The sequence below is a fragment of the Elephantulus edwardii genome, unplaced genomic scaffold, assembly GCF_000299155.1.
Source record: "Elephantulus edwardii isolate Elephantulus edwardi_28Jun2011 unplaced genomic scaffold, EleEdw1.0 scaffold00247, whole genome shotgun sequence".
NCBI classification, from domain to species: Eukaryota; Metazoa; Chordata; class Mammalia; order Macroscelidea; family Macroscelididae; genus Elephantulus; species Elephantulus edwardii.
Window position 1 is genome coordinate 717354 of NW_006399997.1, and position 13034 is coordinate 730387.

Genomic DNA, 13034 nt, shown 5'->3' on the forward strand with positions numbered 1-13034 from the left:
GGTAAACTTACAGAAAGATTAATTCTATAATATAAAAATAATATTTTCTAAGTATTTAATAGAAAAAATTAAAACACATTATATATAGAGTTCATAGGCTGGCATATAAATGGAATTACATTATCCATTTATATTAGACTTTACTGGGAACTCCAATGACATAATAAGTAGAGAGTTGCACTGATAAAGCCAAAGATGGCAAGCCTCTACTAGTTCAAGTCCATCAGCAAATCCATGAAAAAAAGATAGGCAATATTCTCCAACGTGATTTACATCCTCTGAAAACCTACTGGGAAGTCAGATACAAGTTGGTTCTGACTAAGTAAAAATGATTTGGGGTTTAACTTACTAAAGATATATGTCATCTCTAGAGTGATTACTAGGAATGGGAAAAAGAATTTATATGAAGCTATTGTGAAATAGGGGAAAAAAGTAATGAAGAGTGTGCCAATGGATTTATCTTCTTATTTACAATGCAAACCCATCAACATCGTGAATGAGGTGTGCATAAGGCTCTATGGGAATTTACATACACACTGAAATAATGTTTGCCTAATTTCTCTAAATGATTACAGTTGTCTGTAGCAGGTGGCTGACTTTAAAATGTTTACATAATTCAGACTGGCCTGTATTACCAAGTGAAGTGAAAGAAATAATGCAGAGGTATTATTACAAACTGTTGAAATATATAAAAATAATCTAGCCCAGAGATTCCTAGTCCAGGAACCTAAAGGAGTCTGATACAGGTAGTTCTTAGTACTTTCTGAAAAACAGTTATAAATACTATGTAAGAAGGGCAGTAGAAAGCCAAGTCCTGACTATCATTTTATGTTAACATGTCATTCTCTTGTATCTTCTGTAACCCTATATGAGAATTTTCATTATGGCTTCATGAATATCTTTCAAAGAGCTCTTTAAGTCAAGAGTCCTTTTTCCCCCAAATATACTTTTAAAATTTATTTTCCATTTTATATCCTTGATAGCTGCTTTATGTTAAATAAAGGGGGAAAAAAAGACCACATGTCACATGGCCAGGCACTAAAGCTGAAATATTCAGATTATCTGTGTGTTCTCAGAATACACAACTGTTTCTTGACCACGTTTATTCCCCCTTATCAAGCCAAGACATTTAACCATTTAAATATTTTATATTACCTTTCTCTTCTAGCACTCTTGCAGCATTTGTTGCAACTCTGTAAAAGCAGTAAACACATGAAACAGTGATTTAACAATCAAGTACACGGTACAAAATACAACATCTAATATGAACAGATGATGGATACTTGCGATGCTTCTAATGAGATAATATACTAGATGCAAAATTTTGCACAGCATTTCAACACTCTACAGATCCTAAATGAAGAATCCTTTCTTTGAAAAAAGGTCTCACAGGGAGACCTTTGGGCAAGCTTTGATATCCTGGATAACCAAATTGCTGACCAAACCTTTTCCATCTTTTACAGACAGACCAACAGACTAAAGGAAGTCACGAGGTCTCTGGTCATTTGTGAGGTATGAGAGATCAAAGAAAAATCCCTTGTTCATAGCTCAGTGCTCCTTTTACTCCTCATTGCTGCCTCTGATATGATGCCAAGAGACCCAAAGATTCACCTCAGGCGAGGCACAGCATCTGCAGATTCCACTTACCCTGTTCCCAGAGAGTGCCCCCAGAGACACACAGGGTTGCCACCACTCCTTGCCTTAGTCCACTCATAGACAGAAACTACATCCATGGTCAGGCCTTTCTCTGTGGCCTTACCTGTTGAGTCCCCAAACCCTGACACACAAAAAAAGTAAACATAGCATCACCATCTATGAGGCATCATCCTTCTGCTTATCTTTAAAGCTTTTGCTTGGTTTTAAAAGAGCCCCTGTACCTATCCTAATACGTACCTCTGTAGTCAACAGACAAGACATGAAAGCCCCCATCACTCAGCACCTAGAGGACAAAGGAGCTGTTGTCATTTTCATTAGAAGATGGAAGCAGACAAGGAGTTTGGTAATTTCCATTTCTCCACCACTTCCATAACCCTGGTTATGATGGTTTATAGGCCCCGCCATCAAGTCCAACTCACAGTAGCAACCCCCATTGTGTCTCTGAATTGCCAATCTCTATAACACTCTACAATACTACACCTCCTGAGCTCCTTGTGATGGTTTGTTAGATGGATAAGATCTATAGTTTTTAAATCTGTTGTTTGATTTCAAACTTGATATCAGACTTAGTGGGAAAGCTACAAAGCAACGACCAGCTTAAAACAGCATAGATCAAGCTCTGCTACATCCCAGACCAGCTGTGAATTCATAGGTAAATATCTAAATACTAGTCAAAATATTAAAAACAATGTCTACATTCAGAATTTTTGGGAAGATTACATGACATAACATATGTAAAGGATCCAGCTACACAGTGTTGTTGTTCTAACAACACTCTTGAAAATGAAAAATCTAAATTGAGTTTTAGAAACAACATATATTTTTTTCCTATAATTATATTTTATTAATTTTCATAAACATTTACAGAGATTTTGGGCTTCCACTCATTCATTGTTGCACTATTCTCTCTACCCTCCTCCCAGTTTGTTCTTGTCCAAATGCCACAGTGCTTGTCAAAGCCAGTTCTGATTAATCTTCTTTGTCAGTGTGTCCTTTGCCATTCCCTATCACTCCTCCCTGAGAGAGACTTCACCCTGAGTCATAAGAAAAAGGGGATGGCGTATTCTCTTAGCTACTTCCTGCTGAAAAGGGACGCTGTGGGTTTCAGGGTGAAGATCTTCTCTCACTACTCTAAAGGGCCCCTTTGGCAGTAGGAAACACATAGACTATTATGGAGATTGATTTTGGAATTTAGATGCACTCAGAAACAACATATATTTATATTAAATATGACTATATAAAGAGTTAATACCAATGGAAAAAAAGAGTCCACTGAAACATATTAAATCATTAGCCCCTAATGGAAGAAATAATATAAAGGCAGAATTATATATAGAATATAGAGTGAGTGAAAAAGAAGAGAGACAGGAAAAGGGACTAAAATTTACAGAGGAGATACTTTTAATACTTCATTAATCCCACAACAGTCCTATAAGTAGGTAGGTATCATCCCCACATTATAGATGAAGAAACTCACGCTGGTAGTCTAAGAAACCTGTTCAAGTTCACCCAGTTGGTGAGAAACAGCATGAGCATTCACAGCTGGACCGAACTCTGTTGAAACACTGAGTTCTCCCTATTACATCACTTGAAATAGCTGGATCTCATTCCAAACAAAAAACCCACCCACTACCTTCCAGTCGATGCCGACTCCTGGAAACCCTCCACAGGGTTCCTGTAAATCTTTCTGAGAGAGCCTGCCTGCCTCTTCTTTCTCCTTCAGGGCAGGTGGTAGATTTGAACTGCTGACCCTTCAGATAGCAGCCCAACATATAATGCACCATACCATCAGAGCTCCTTGGATGTCATTAGTAATCGTCAAATACAAATTGAATAATGAAGAATTTAATTGAAATTTGTATCTGTTTAAACTACACTCCCTCCAGAATTGTTAGCCAAAAAACAGTGCAGCTAAGCATTCAGGGAAAGAAAAATATATTTGTTGTTTGTGGCACCGTAGATTAAACAACCATTCAAGATTACAACTCGAACAGGAAAAGCAACAAATCCTACTCAGAATAATATCTCTTTAGAAAAATCAAAATGAGGAAAAAACAAGAGGCTTAAAGTTTTCTGTATAACAACTTTTTTTTAAATGAATGTTTAAAGAATATATACCCAACAGCTACGAAACGGTTAGGAGGGTAATTCTTTGTAAATACAAGGGAAAATGGTGACTATAAAAAGATAGAAGAATGTTTCTAAAACTAGTATTAAACAAAATAACAGCATAAAAAGTACACAGATATATAAGTATGAAAGCTTTTTATAAAGACAAAGACTAGATGAGAATTAAAATAGTTATTGCTAAGTGGCTAATGTGATGGATGGATGGATAGATAAATGGATAGAGGAGAAAAGAAGGGAGGAAGAAATGGAGGGAGAGAAAGAAAGCTAATTTAATAATAAATTTTTGTTTTGTCTCATTTAAGAAATGATCTATATGAATGAGAAAAGAAGGGCTAAAGAAATGTTGGGATCTGATGCCTACGGCACTTGATGCCAAGTACATGGCTCCCTCTCCACCAATTAAAACTACAAAGGCTGTTTGACTGCTTTTCATACCAGCAAACTTTCTCTTTTCTGGTTATTCAACAGAATCTGATAAATGACTTAGAATTTCACTTCTGAGTGACAAAATGAGAAAAAAATAAAACCCTGTTCTTGCTGACATCACCTTCCCCACCATCCTACATAATTTAAAGGAGCAGGATGCAGGGTGGAATACAAACCTCCAACTCTAGACATTAACCTCAGACAAAACTACAACCAGACTCGCCATTTGCACAGAAGCTAGTTCTGGGAAGACAGTGATGAGGACAGGGAAAGGCTACAACAGGAGAGGAGCTTCCTGTCTGCGCAGAGGCAGAGATGAAAAAGACAGTGGTGTTAGTGGGGCTGGCAGGATTTTGAACCCTCCGACACTGGTGGCCTACTGACAGGAAGCTACCCTGCAATCCCAAAGGCATATGGTTCAAATCTATCAGCCACTCCGTGGAAGAAGGATGGGCAATCTTCTCCCACGTGATTAGCTGCCTCTGAAAACCCACTGGAGGGCCAGCTATGGGTCAATTCTGACTCAATGGTACACAACAACAATAACACTGTTATGTCAGGAAAGAGTTCAGCAGTGGGAAACAGCATGCTGGAGCACAATCCTGTGGTCAGTTACTGGAAACACTGCACAGTCATCCGCAACAGAGATGACCTAATTGGAGTATGGAGAAAAATAAAGAGATAGCTGGCCCTACCAGCTCTGAGTGATGTATCACTGAGTAGAAACCCTGTCATTGTCTTCCATTTGGAAATTCAGAGACTGCTGTAATAAACTGAGTCAAGCCCAGATTAGCAAAGAAGAGTGGCCACTCAAGTCAGAGCATTGGTATCTTTTTAAAAAATGGAGCATTTATGCCTTTGTGTCGTTTTTAAAAAAAGAGTCACTTCCTATAGGAATTCTCATTACACTTGCAATATTATCTCTGCTCCCATCCCCCAGCCCTCAAAAACAAAGTGTCTGCAACTCCACTGGCAATGAAGGTAATCAATTCATGAAAGCGTTTTTGAATCCAGAAATTTTGACTTCTTGTTTTGTGAGACTTTAGGTCTCAAACACAACAACACACCACCATCACCACCCCCAATCAGTGATGCTCTGAGAGCTCTTGTTAGATTTCCTTGGTAAAGAGCTGAGGTAGACCCAAGACTGTCACCAAGGATGAATGGAGAGTAGAAAGCTGGTGCCCTGGGGTCCCATCAGACCTACCTTCACTAATTTAAGTCGGTTAGACGCTGCCCTGTAGAGGTTTTTTAAAAAAAGAGAAAGCAAAAATTAGAATGACAATGGCAAATTCAATAAAAAATCACTATCATGCCACCGGCACCTTCACCTCACATTTTTTTAGGTCAAAGAAATAAGTAACTAGGAGAAAAGGAAATGCCTTTTGGTGTCAAAGCCAGTGTGGTTATGTCAGGGTGAATGAGGGACACGTTCCCATGGCTCTAAAATTGCCATAAATTGGTCCTGAAAGCAGCATTTATCAATATAAGCATTATAAGAAATACTGACAATCCATCTCCTTTCATTTTTTTACTTCATTATTTATTTATTTCACAAATAAAAACTTACTTCTAAGAAAATCTTTGGTTGTTAAACTGCACTCAACTAAGATTTTCCTATGCCCTGTCTGATCTGCCATTAAATATAAGATCAAGTGAATAAGAGAGTCACAGCCCTGGAGATGTTAAGAAAATTTCTTCCCCAAGATAATCATACCACCTACTCTATTTGTCACATTAATGAGAATTACATAAGCTTCAAAAAGCAGATTTAAAAAAAAAATTATTTTATTTTAATTTTTAAAATTAAATGGATTATAGAAAGAACCTGATTTGATCAAAGCTACAGACATACTTAGTAGGTTAAAATATACCCACATTTTAAATCCTATGTACAAATTCTGGGGCTCGTGGGCCCTCTGGAGATTCCATGGATCCCAAATCCAGAACCACTGTTATCAATGCTTCAGCAAGACCTACATCCTCTTTCTGTACAGCCTCCTGTTTGGCTTCTCTTCACTCAGTACTGCTGCTAGCAAGCTGAGATTTCTGGGCAGGGAATGAGATGAAACTGTAGCAAGTCCCAAAGCTAGTAAATCTGTGATGATGAAGAGCAGTTGCAAGTTCACACACACATATATGTAATGCAAAGTGCTCCACAAGATCCTCGGAATAAAAATAACATTATGCTCAGTTTTATACATTCAGAATGCAATGTTAAAAAAATGCTGAATTTCCAATGAAATCTCAGAAAATATGATTCTAAATTGGGCACACTGACAGTCGCTTGACACCAGCAATGAGAGAATTAAAGAGAAATTAGGGCAATAATCCCATTTACAATAACATCTAAGAAAAGAAAATATCCAAGAATAAATCTTACCAGGATTTACATAGGGAAAGCTATAAAATATTGCTCAAAGAGACTTTTTTAAAAACTCAAACCCAATGCTTTTGAATTGGAACTGACTCAACTTCATCCTGCAAGTTTCTGGAGACTTTAAATCACAGGGGAAGACACCGCCCATCGCTAATGAAGCTCTGATTGCACAGTCCTTAGGGAAATAGGTTGTTAACCCAGAGGCCACACCTCTCCTGAGGTTTAAATCCAGCAGCGAGAGATAAGTAGGCAGTCTCCTCCCATCAGATTTGCAGCCTCCAAAAACCTGCTCAGGCTCAGCTCTGAGTCAGTTCCAACTTCAAGTGCGAGGAGGAGGAGGAGAAGGAGGAAATGATGGTGTTGTTACATGTTATGTGGAGTAATGATAATTCTTGTCACTATTGTTATGTGCCATTAAGTTAAGTATGACTCAAAGCAACAGATCTGAACCCTGTCCTGTCCTGTGCCATCCTCACAATCTCCAATATCCTCAAGCCCTTTGCTGTAGCAATTCATTAAAGCTGTACATCTGTAAAAAGCTGGACTGGGAAAAGTTGTGTGATAGATATATTTACCATAATGTAACAAGAGCTACCAAGAAAGTAGCAGCTAAGGTTGCTTAGGGGCAGTAAAAAAAAAAAACTCTTGGGATCTGGTTCTTTGGGTTGGATGTTTAAGGCCATGGTTTCATGAGATGACCCAGTTAACTCACCTAAGGGCCATTTTAACACTTCTTTCCTTCCTATTTCACTATGTACTTACCTGGGCTCTTAAAAACTTGCCAGCAATCATCCAAAACACAATTGGTCTCTACTCATCTAAAGCAACAGCAACTAAAAAAACCCTCAAACTCATTGCCTTTGAATCAGAAGTGATTCTTGGCTGACCTCTAGCAGGGTTCTGGAGGCTGTAAATTCCACCAGAGGAGATTGTGTACCTTCCTCCCCTGGAGCCTCTAGCAAATTCAAATCTTTCGGTTAGAAACACACACCCTACAAGCTAAGCCACCAGAGCACCCCTAGAACAACAGGGGAAGAAGGCAAATCACAAACAGGAGGAGGCAGTAGAACAAGTGCCTCATTTGTCTTGAGGCCAGAAGTGAATGACCTTCAACTACAAATATCTAATATTTCTTAACAAAGACGTTGTAGAAGAATCCTGATCAAAAGGAGGGGTGAGTGCAGAACAGAATTTTAAATTCTTATGCACTCCAGACTTTCTGGAACCATGAGGTTAGATGAAATCCTTTGTCCTGAGTTAATCATTAAACGTTAAACCAACTATCTTCAGAAGTCATCTTTAAATGAAATAGTTTAGCTGAACTAATAGTATAGGTCTGCCTTGAGCATTACACTCTTCCTGTAAAGTCCTCACAACAGTGATTTAATTAATGACTTTATAATATTATGGGTGACATAACTGTTAACAATTTACCAAACTGCAGTGAACTGGTGCAGTTTGCTGAGTATATTTTATAAAGAAAGGAAACATCAGAATTGTGTTAAAGTTGTTCCTCTGCAGCCCAAGAGGGCAAAGGAGGTATGTTTTTCAAACATTTAAACCAAGCAATTAAAACAGGTGAAGTTTCTCTTCCTCATCAAAAGAACTCTTATCAGTAGAAATATTCTGATAAATATGAATTAGATAGTCTTTGAACTCAATAGGTCCCGTAACTTGAAATGCAGTAATAGAGAGGTTTACATGCTTCAGTTTCAAAGTGGAGGGATGGCCATCTAGTTTTTAACTATAATACCAGCTAGCAGCTTTCCAGCCATATATTATCTTCACTCTGAGAAAGTATACTTCTCCACAAAATGTTATGACCATTTAAATGCTGGGTGCATACCACATGCTTTTGCTGCAAACTGCTTTTCTTGACAAGTTCTGAAGTAGTTCAAGGATGAAGGGTTAAAGCTGTATTACTGAAGGGTGAGTAACACAACACAATTTTTTTTGTCATTTTGCAACCTTGTTTCCAAGTTGTGACTCCCATGAGGAAATCAGACTGCAGCAAAGACAGTAGTATAATGATTTTTGAAAACTGTTTAGTAGCAACTGAGGTCCTCAATTTTTATCCCTTGGCAGCAAGATCCAAGTCGTCTTATTTATATATTAGGACCTAAGAGTCAAGGGGTTAAATAATGAGCACAAAAGATACTATCCTTTTAACTAGAGGATTTGGAAGAAATAAAAGGAAAGGAAGTTGTGTTGTGAGTTGAAAGGATTGTGGGCAAGAAATGACACCAGAAGACGAAACTCTGTCACATGCAGTCTTCATAGTTTTATAGGTATCTCCCGTCACAACCCTCATAATCTGCCAGATCACCTTCCATGGAAGCCTTTTATCTCCTTCCAAGTAGCACATCTTTCAACGTTAGGGTTTTGCTTTATTGCTTTTTCTTGCTTCTGTTTTTCATTGCAAAGTTGAGTCAATGAATTGCAATCTTTTCCAAGTCATCAACTTCTAATGAAATATGACATGTCTCAAAGCAAGGCTTTGAGATATCATGGCTTTTCATATCGCGTCATTTTCTCTTTTAGTACTTTTCCAAACCCTGTGAAGTCATCTTTTCAAGATGAGTTCCTAGCATCAGTCTATAAACTACATTATTATAATAGACCAGTATTTTCTTTTGCTAATTCGAGCTCCACCTCTGTGATTTCTTTAATTGAACTTTATCTACTAACTGTTCCTTTGGTGTACTGCTTAGATTCTTCAGGCTTTTCTAACATCTTTTTTACTTTTTATTTTTTCTTTTGTGGCTATTATTTTTCTTTGCCCTTTTCTGCTACTTTTTTCTTTTCTGAAATTTTTACTCTTGGGGTTTTTTCTCCCCGTTTTCTCTTTTTTCTTTGTAGTGACCAACACCATCACAGTTATCTCTGACATCTTTCATCTCATCTTCACCTTCCCAGGGATCCCTGCCAGCAGTGGCATCTCATCTCCCCCTATCTTCCCACTGGGTCCTCCACAAAGAATGTGCCTACATCTCAGACACCTATGTGCTTATGGGGCCATCTTAAACATTATGCTCTTTTAAGAACTCTCTATATGCAAACAAATTAACAGCAGCAATTTGAAAGATTATATTAAGCCACGTGACTTCACGTCATGTCTCCTATTATGAATAAATGAAGAGAAACAACTCAGATAAGGAGGATGAGAATGTTTGTAGCACTCAAAGAATGTAATCAATTTTCACCAAATTGTACAGGTAGAAAGCGTTCAATTTGTGTATATTCTCAACAAAGACAACAAAATAAAATTTGGAGTTGGGGAAGAAAATCCTGAGAAAGTTTTCACTTGACAGCAAGAAAAGGAGTCAGAAGAAAGTGAGCCACAAGACTGACTACAGAGCTTGTCAGTTTAAAGGGTCCCACCATAGATAAAGTGGGGTTGGTGGGCTTCTCAGGCCCACTGCTCCTCCCCCACACCAGAGTGGTGCAGTCAAGGCTGATAATCATCACCTGTATGAAATCTCAGACCCACTGAAGGGTCTGGCAGTACATCAAAGGAAAGCCAGGCTTCTGAGACAGGCTCTTTATTACCAAGCAAGGTTGGGACCACAGAGAGAGGGCTAAGGCATCAGTATTCTAGACTAGAACTAGTCAAATGGTCTCCTGTACCTCTGACCAAAATTCTTTAGGGCATCATACTTTTGGTTAATAAAATTAATGCTAATATAATCTCCACAGATTTCTGGAAAGACCTGTGATGTGGAATTTGCTCTGTTTTCTCACATAATTCATGCCAATTCTATTTTGAGTCAGCCATGGATCTAATCCCTCATTTCATACACTTTTTTCCTTTCTTTTTCTTCTTAGTATTAATTTCAATGAACACCTACAGAGATTTTGGATTTCCATTCATTCATTGTTGCACTTTTCTCCCCACCCACCCCACCCCCAGTTTGCTCTTCTCCTTGAAAAGCAAAAGAAAAACTTCTTCATTGGTACACAATCCCTCGCGCCCCCCATTCCCACCCCAAGTATACTCCACTCTACAACCCTCATTCCGAACTCTTATGATCATCATAATGCCCTAAGATACATTGCTTTTAAATGGTTCCCTCTCTCGTCGGCTTCAATACAGTATACATAATTCATCCAGTTTTTCTCATTCTTACCATAACCCTGATGTCAGTCCCATTCTACAGCAGTGGCACTATGCAGTGTTTGTCCTTTTGTGACTGAGATATTTCACTCAGCAAAAAAGAAATATATCTGAGGCAATGAACACTAATGACTGAAGACCATACAAATTGTAGGATGAAATCAAGGATATCATACATGATGAAAGAAAGTCACTCCAATGGAAAGAAAGAAAATACAGACTGGACCATAATGGATGTCATAAGAGACTCTGAAACTTTCTTTTCAACATAGAGAAGCTAAAGCAAGGGGAAGAAACCTGGAAATGAGAGAGCTGAGCAGATGATTGAGATGGAACTTGAGAAGATAAAGCAGTGTTCTAATGACGCGTGCAAAGGCCTGGAGTTAGAAAAACAAAAAGAAAACAACAACAAGATAAAAGTAAACAACTCAACTGAAAAATGGGCACAGGATATGAACAAACACTTCACCAAAGAAGACATTCAGATGCCAAACAAACACATGAAGAAATGTTCAAAATCCCTAGCTCTAAGAGAGATGCAAATTAAAACAACTCTGAGATATCATCTCACCCCAGTAAGAATAGCAAAATTCAACAGAGCAGCAAACAACAAATGCTGATGAGGTTGTGGAGAGACTGGAGCCCTTATTCACTGTTGGTGGGAGTGTAAAACGGTGCAACTACTGTGGAAGGCGATATGGAGCTTTCCCAGAAAGTTGGAAATAGAAATACCATTTGACCCAGCAATTCCACTACTGGGAATATACCCTAAAGAAACCAGAACTGCCCCCCAAGCAGATATATGCACACCCATGATTATTGCTGCTTTGTTCACAATAGCAAAGAGTTGGAAACAACCCAAGTGCTCATCAACAAACGAATGGATAGAGAAACTATGGCATATTGACACAATGGGATATTATGCAGCATTGAAAAACAAGGAACTCATGAAATATTATACAAAATGGGTGACCATAGAGGATATTACGCTGAGTGAAATATCTCAGTCATAAAAAGAAAAATACTGTATACTACTACTGTTACAGAAAAGGACTGATAATGGTGGTTGGGGAAAAACTAAGAAAAGAGGGGATAAATAAAGTACACGGCATTGAAACAGACGAGGGAAAGAACCATATAAAAGGAACATATGATTATATATTATTGGCATGACAAGAGTCCAGAATAAGAGTTGCATAGTAAAGTGATCCGGGGTGTGTGGGGGGGACTGTATAACAATGAAAGAAATTTTTTTCCAAAGAAAAAAGCGAACTAGGGGGTTGGGGGAAGGGAAGAAGAAAAAAAAAACACCAAAAGGAGAACACACACAAGCAATTCTCAAGCTGAAAGAATTGAAAAATAAATTAGCCCTTAAGATGTAATACTGAAGGATTCTATGGTCAAAACAATCAATTACACAGGAAGCAGCAGGAGAACAAAGGAGGAATACACCATCACTTTACCAATATTGAGCCATTTCAGGAAGTAGCATATGATCAAGAACCAGTGATCCTAAAAGAAATCCAGGTTGTACTGAAGGTAAATGGACACCGCCCTGGACTTGCTCACTTGTTTATGCCAAGAAATTTAAAAGACAACAGAGTGCAAAAATTATGGAACAATATTATTTTTTTTATTTTATTATTTTGTGTGTGTGTGAGTGTACCGTCAAATCAGATCTGACTGGTACAGGAGGAGATTGTCCCTCCTTCCCCGGCAGAGCATCTGGTGGATTCGAACCATGAGCCTCTGGGATTGTAGTTGCAGCTCCTTACCACTAGGCCACCAGAGCTCCCCTGAACAATATTATTAATATCACATGCAAGTAAAATCTTGATGAAGGTAATTCAAAACTAGCTGGAGCAGTGACTAGAAATCCAAGGGAGATTCAGAACATATGCCACAGAAGGAGGCATATCATTGCTGACATCACATGCATGTCCTTCTTTTCACTCTTGTGAAATAAAAAGTGCTACAAATCCCTAGACTCAATGGGATACCGATTGACATGTTCCAACTAACAGATGCAACCGGAAACGTGCTCAACAGTCTGTACCAGAAAGTTTGGAAGACAACTACCTGGCCAACTAACTAGAAGAGAGCTGCATTTGTTCCTATTCCCAAGAATGGTGATTCAACAGAATGTGGACATTACCAAACAATGTCATTAGTATCACATGGAAAAAAAAATTACTGAAGTTCATTCACAAGTGGCTAGAACAAAACATTGACAGAGAACTGTCAGAAGTTCAAGCTGCAATCCCAGAGGAACACGGTTCGAATCCACCAGATGCTCTGCCGGAGAAGGAGGCGCAATATCCTCCTGTA

The 13034-nt window shown here is 38.4% G+C and overlaps 1 protein-coding gene across 1 annotated transcript in view; it reads right to left on the bottom strand.

The window, feature by feature from the left end:
* The window catches only part of ABHD12B (abhydrolase domain containing 12B), a 53257-nt gene that overhangs the window by 21526 nt on the left and 18697 nt on the right, over window positions 1-13034 (bottom strand). Inside the window, exons 6-9 of the mRNA XM_006899216.1 lie at window positions 5420-5450; window positions 1894-1939; window positions 1648-1777; window positions 1156-1193 (exon numbers count right to left, since the gene is read on the bottom strand). Coding sequence (XP_006899278.1) covers window positions 1156-1193; window positions 1648-1777; window positions 1894-1939; window positions 5420-5450 — 245 coding nt within the window. The remainder of the gene's footprint in view (window positions 1-1155; window positions 1194-1647; window positions 1778-1893; window positions 1940-5419; window positions 5451-13034) is intronic.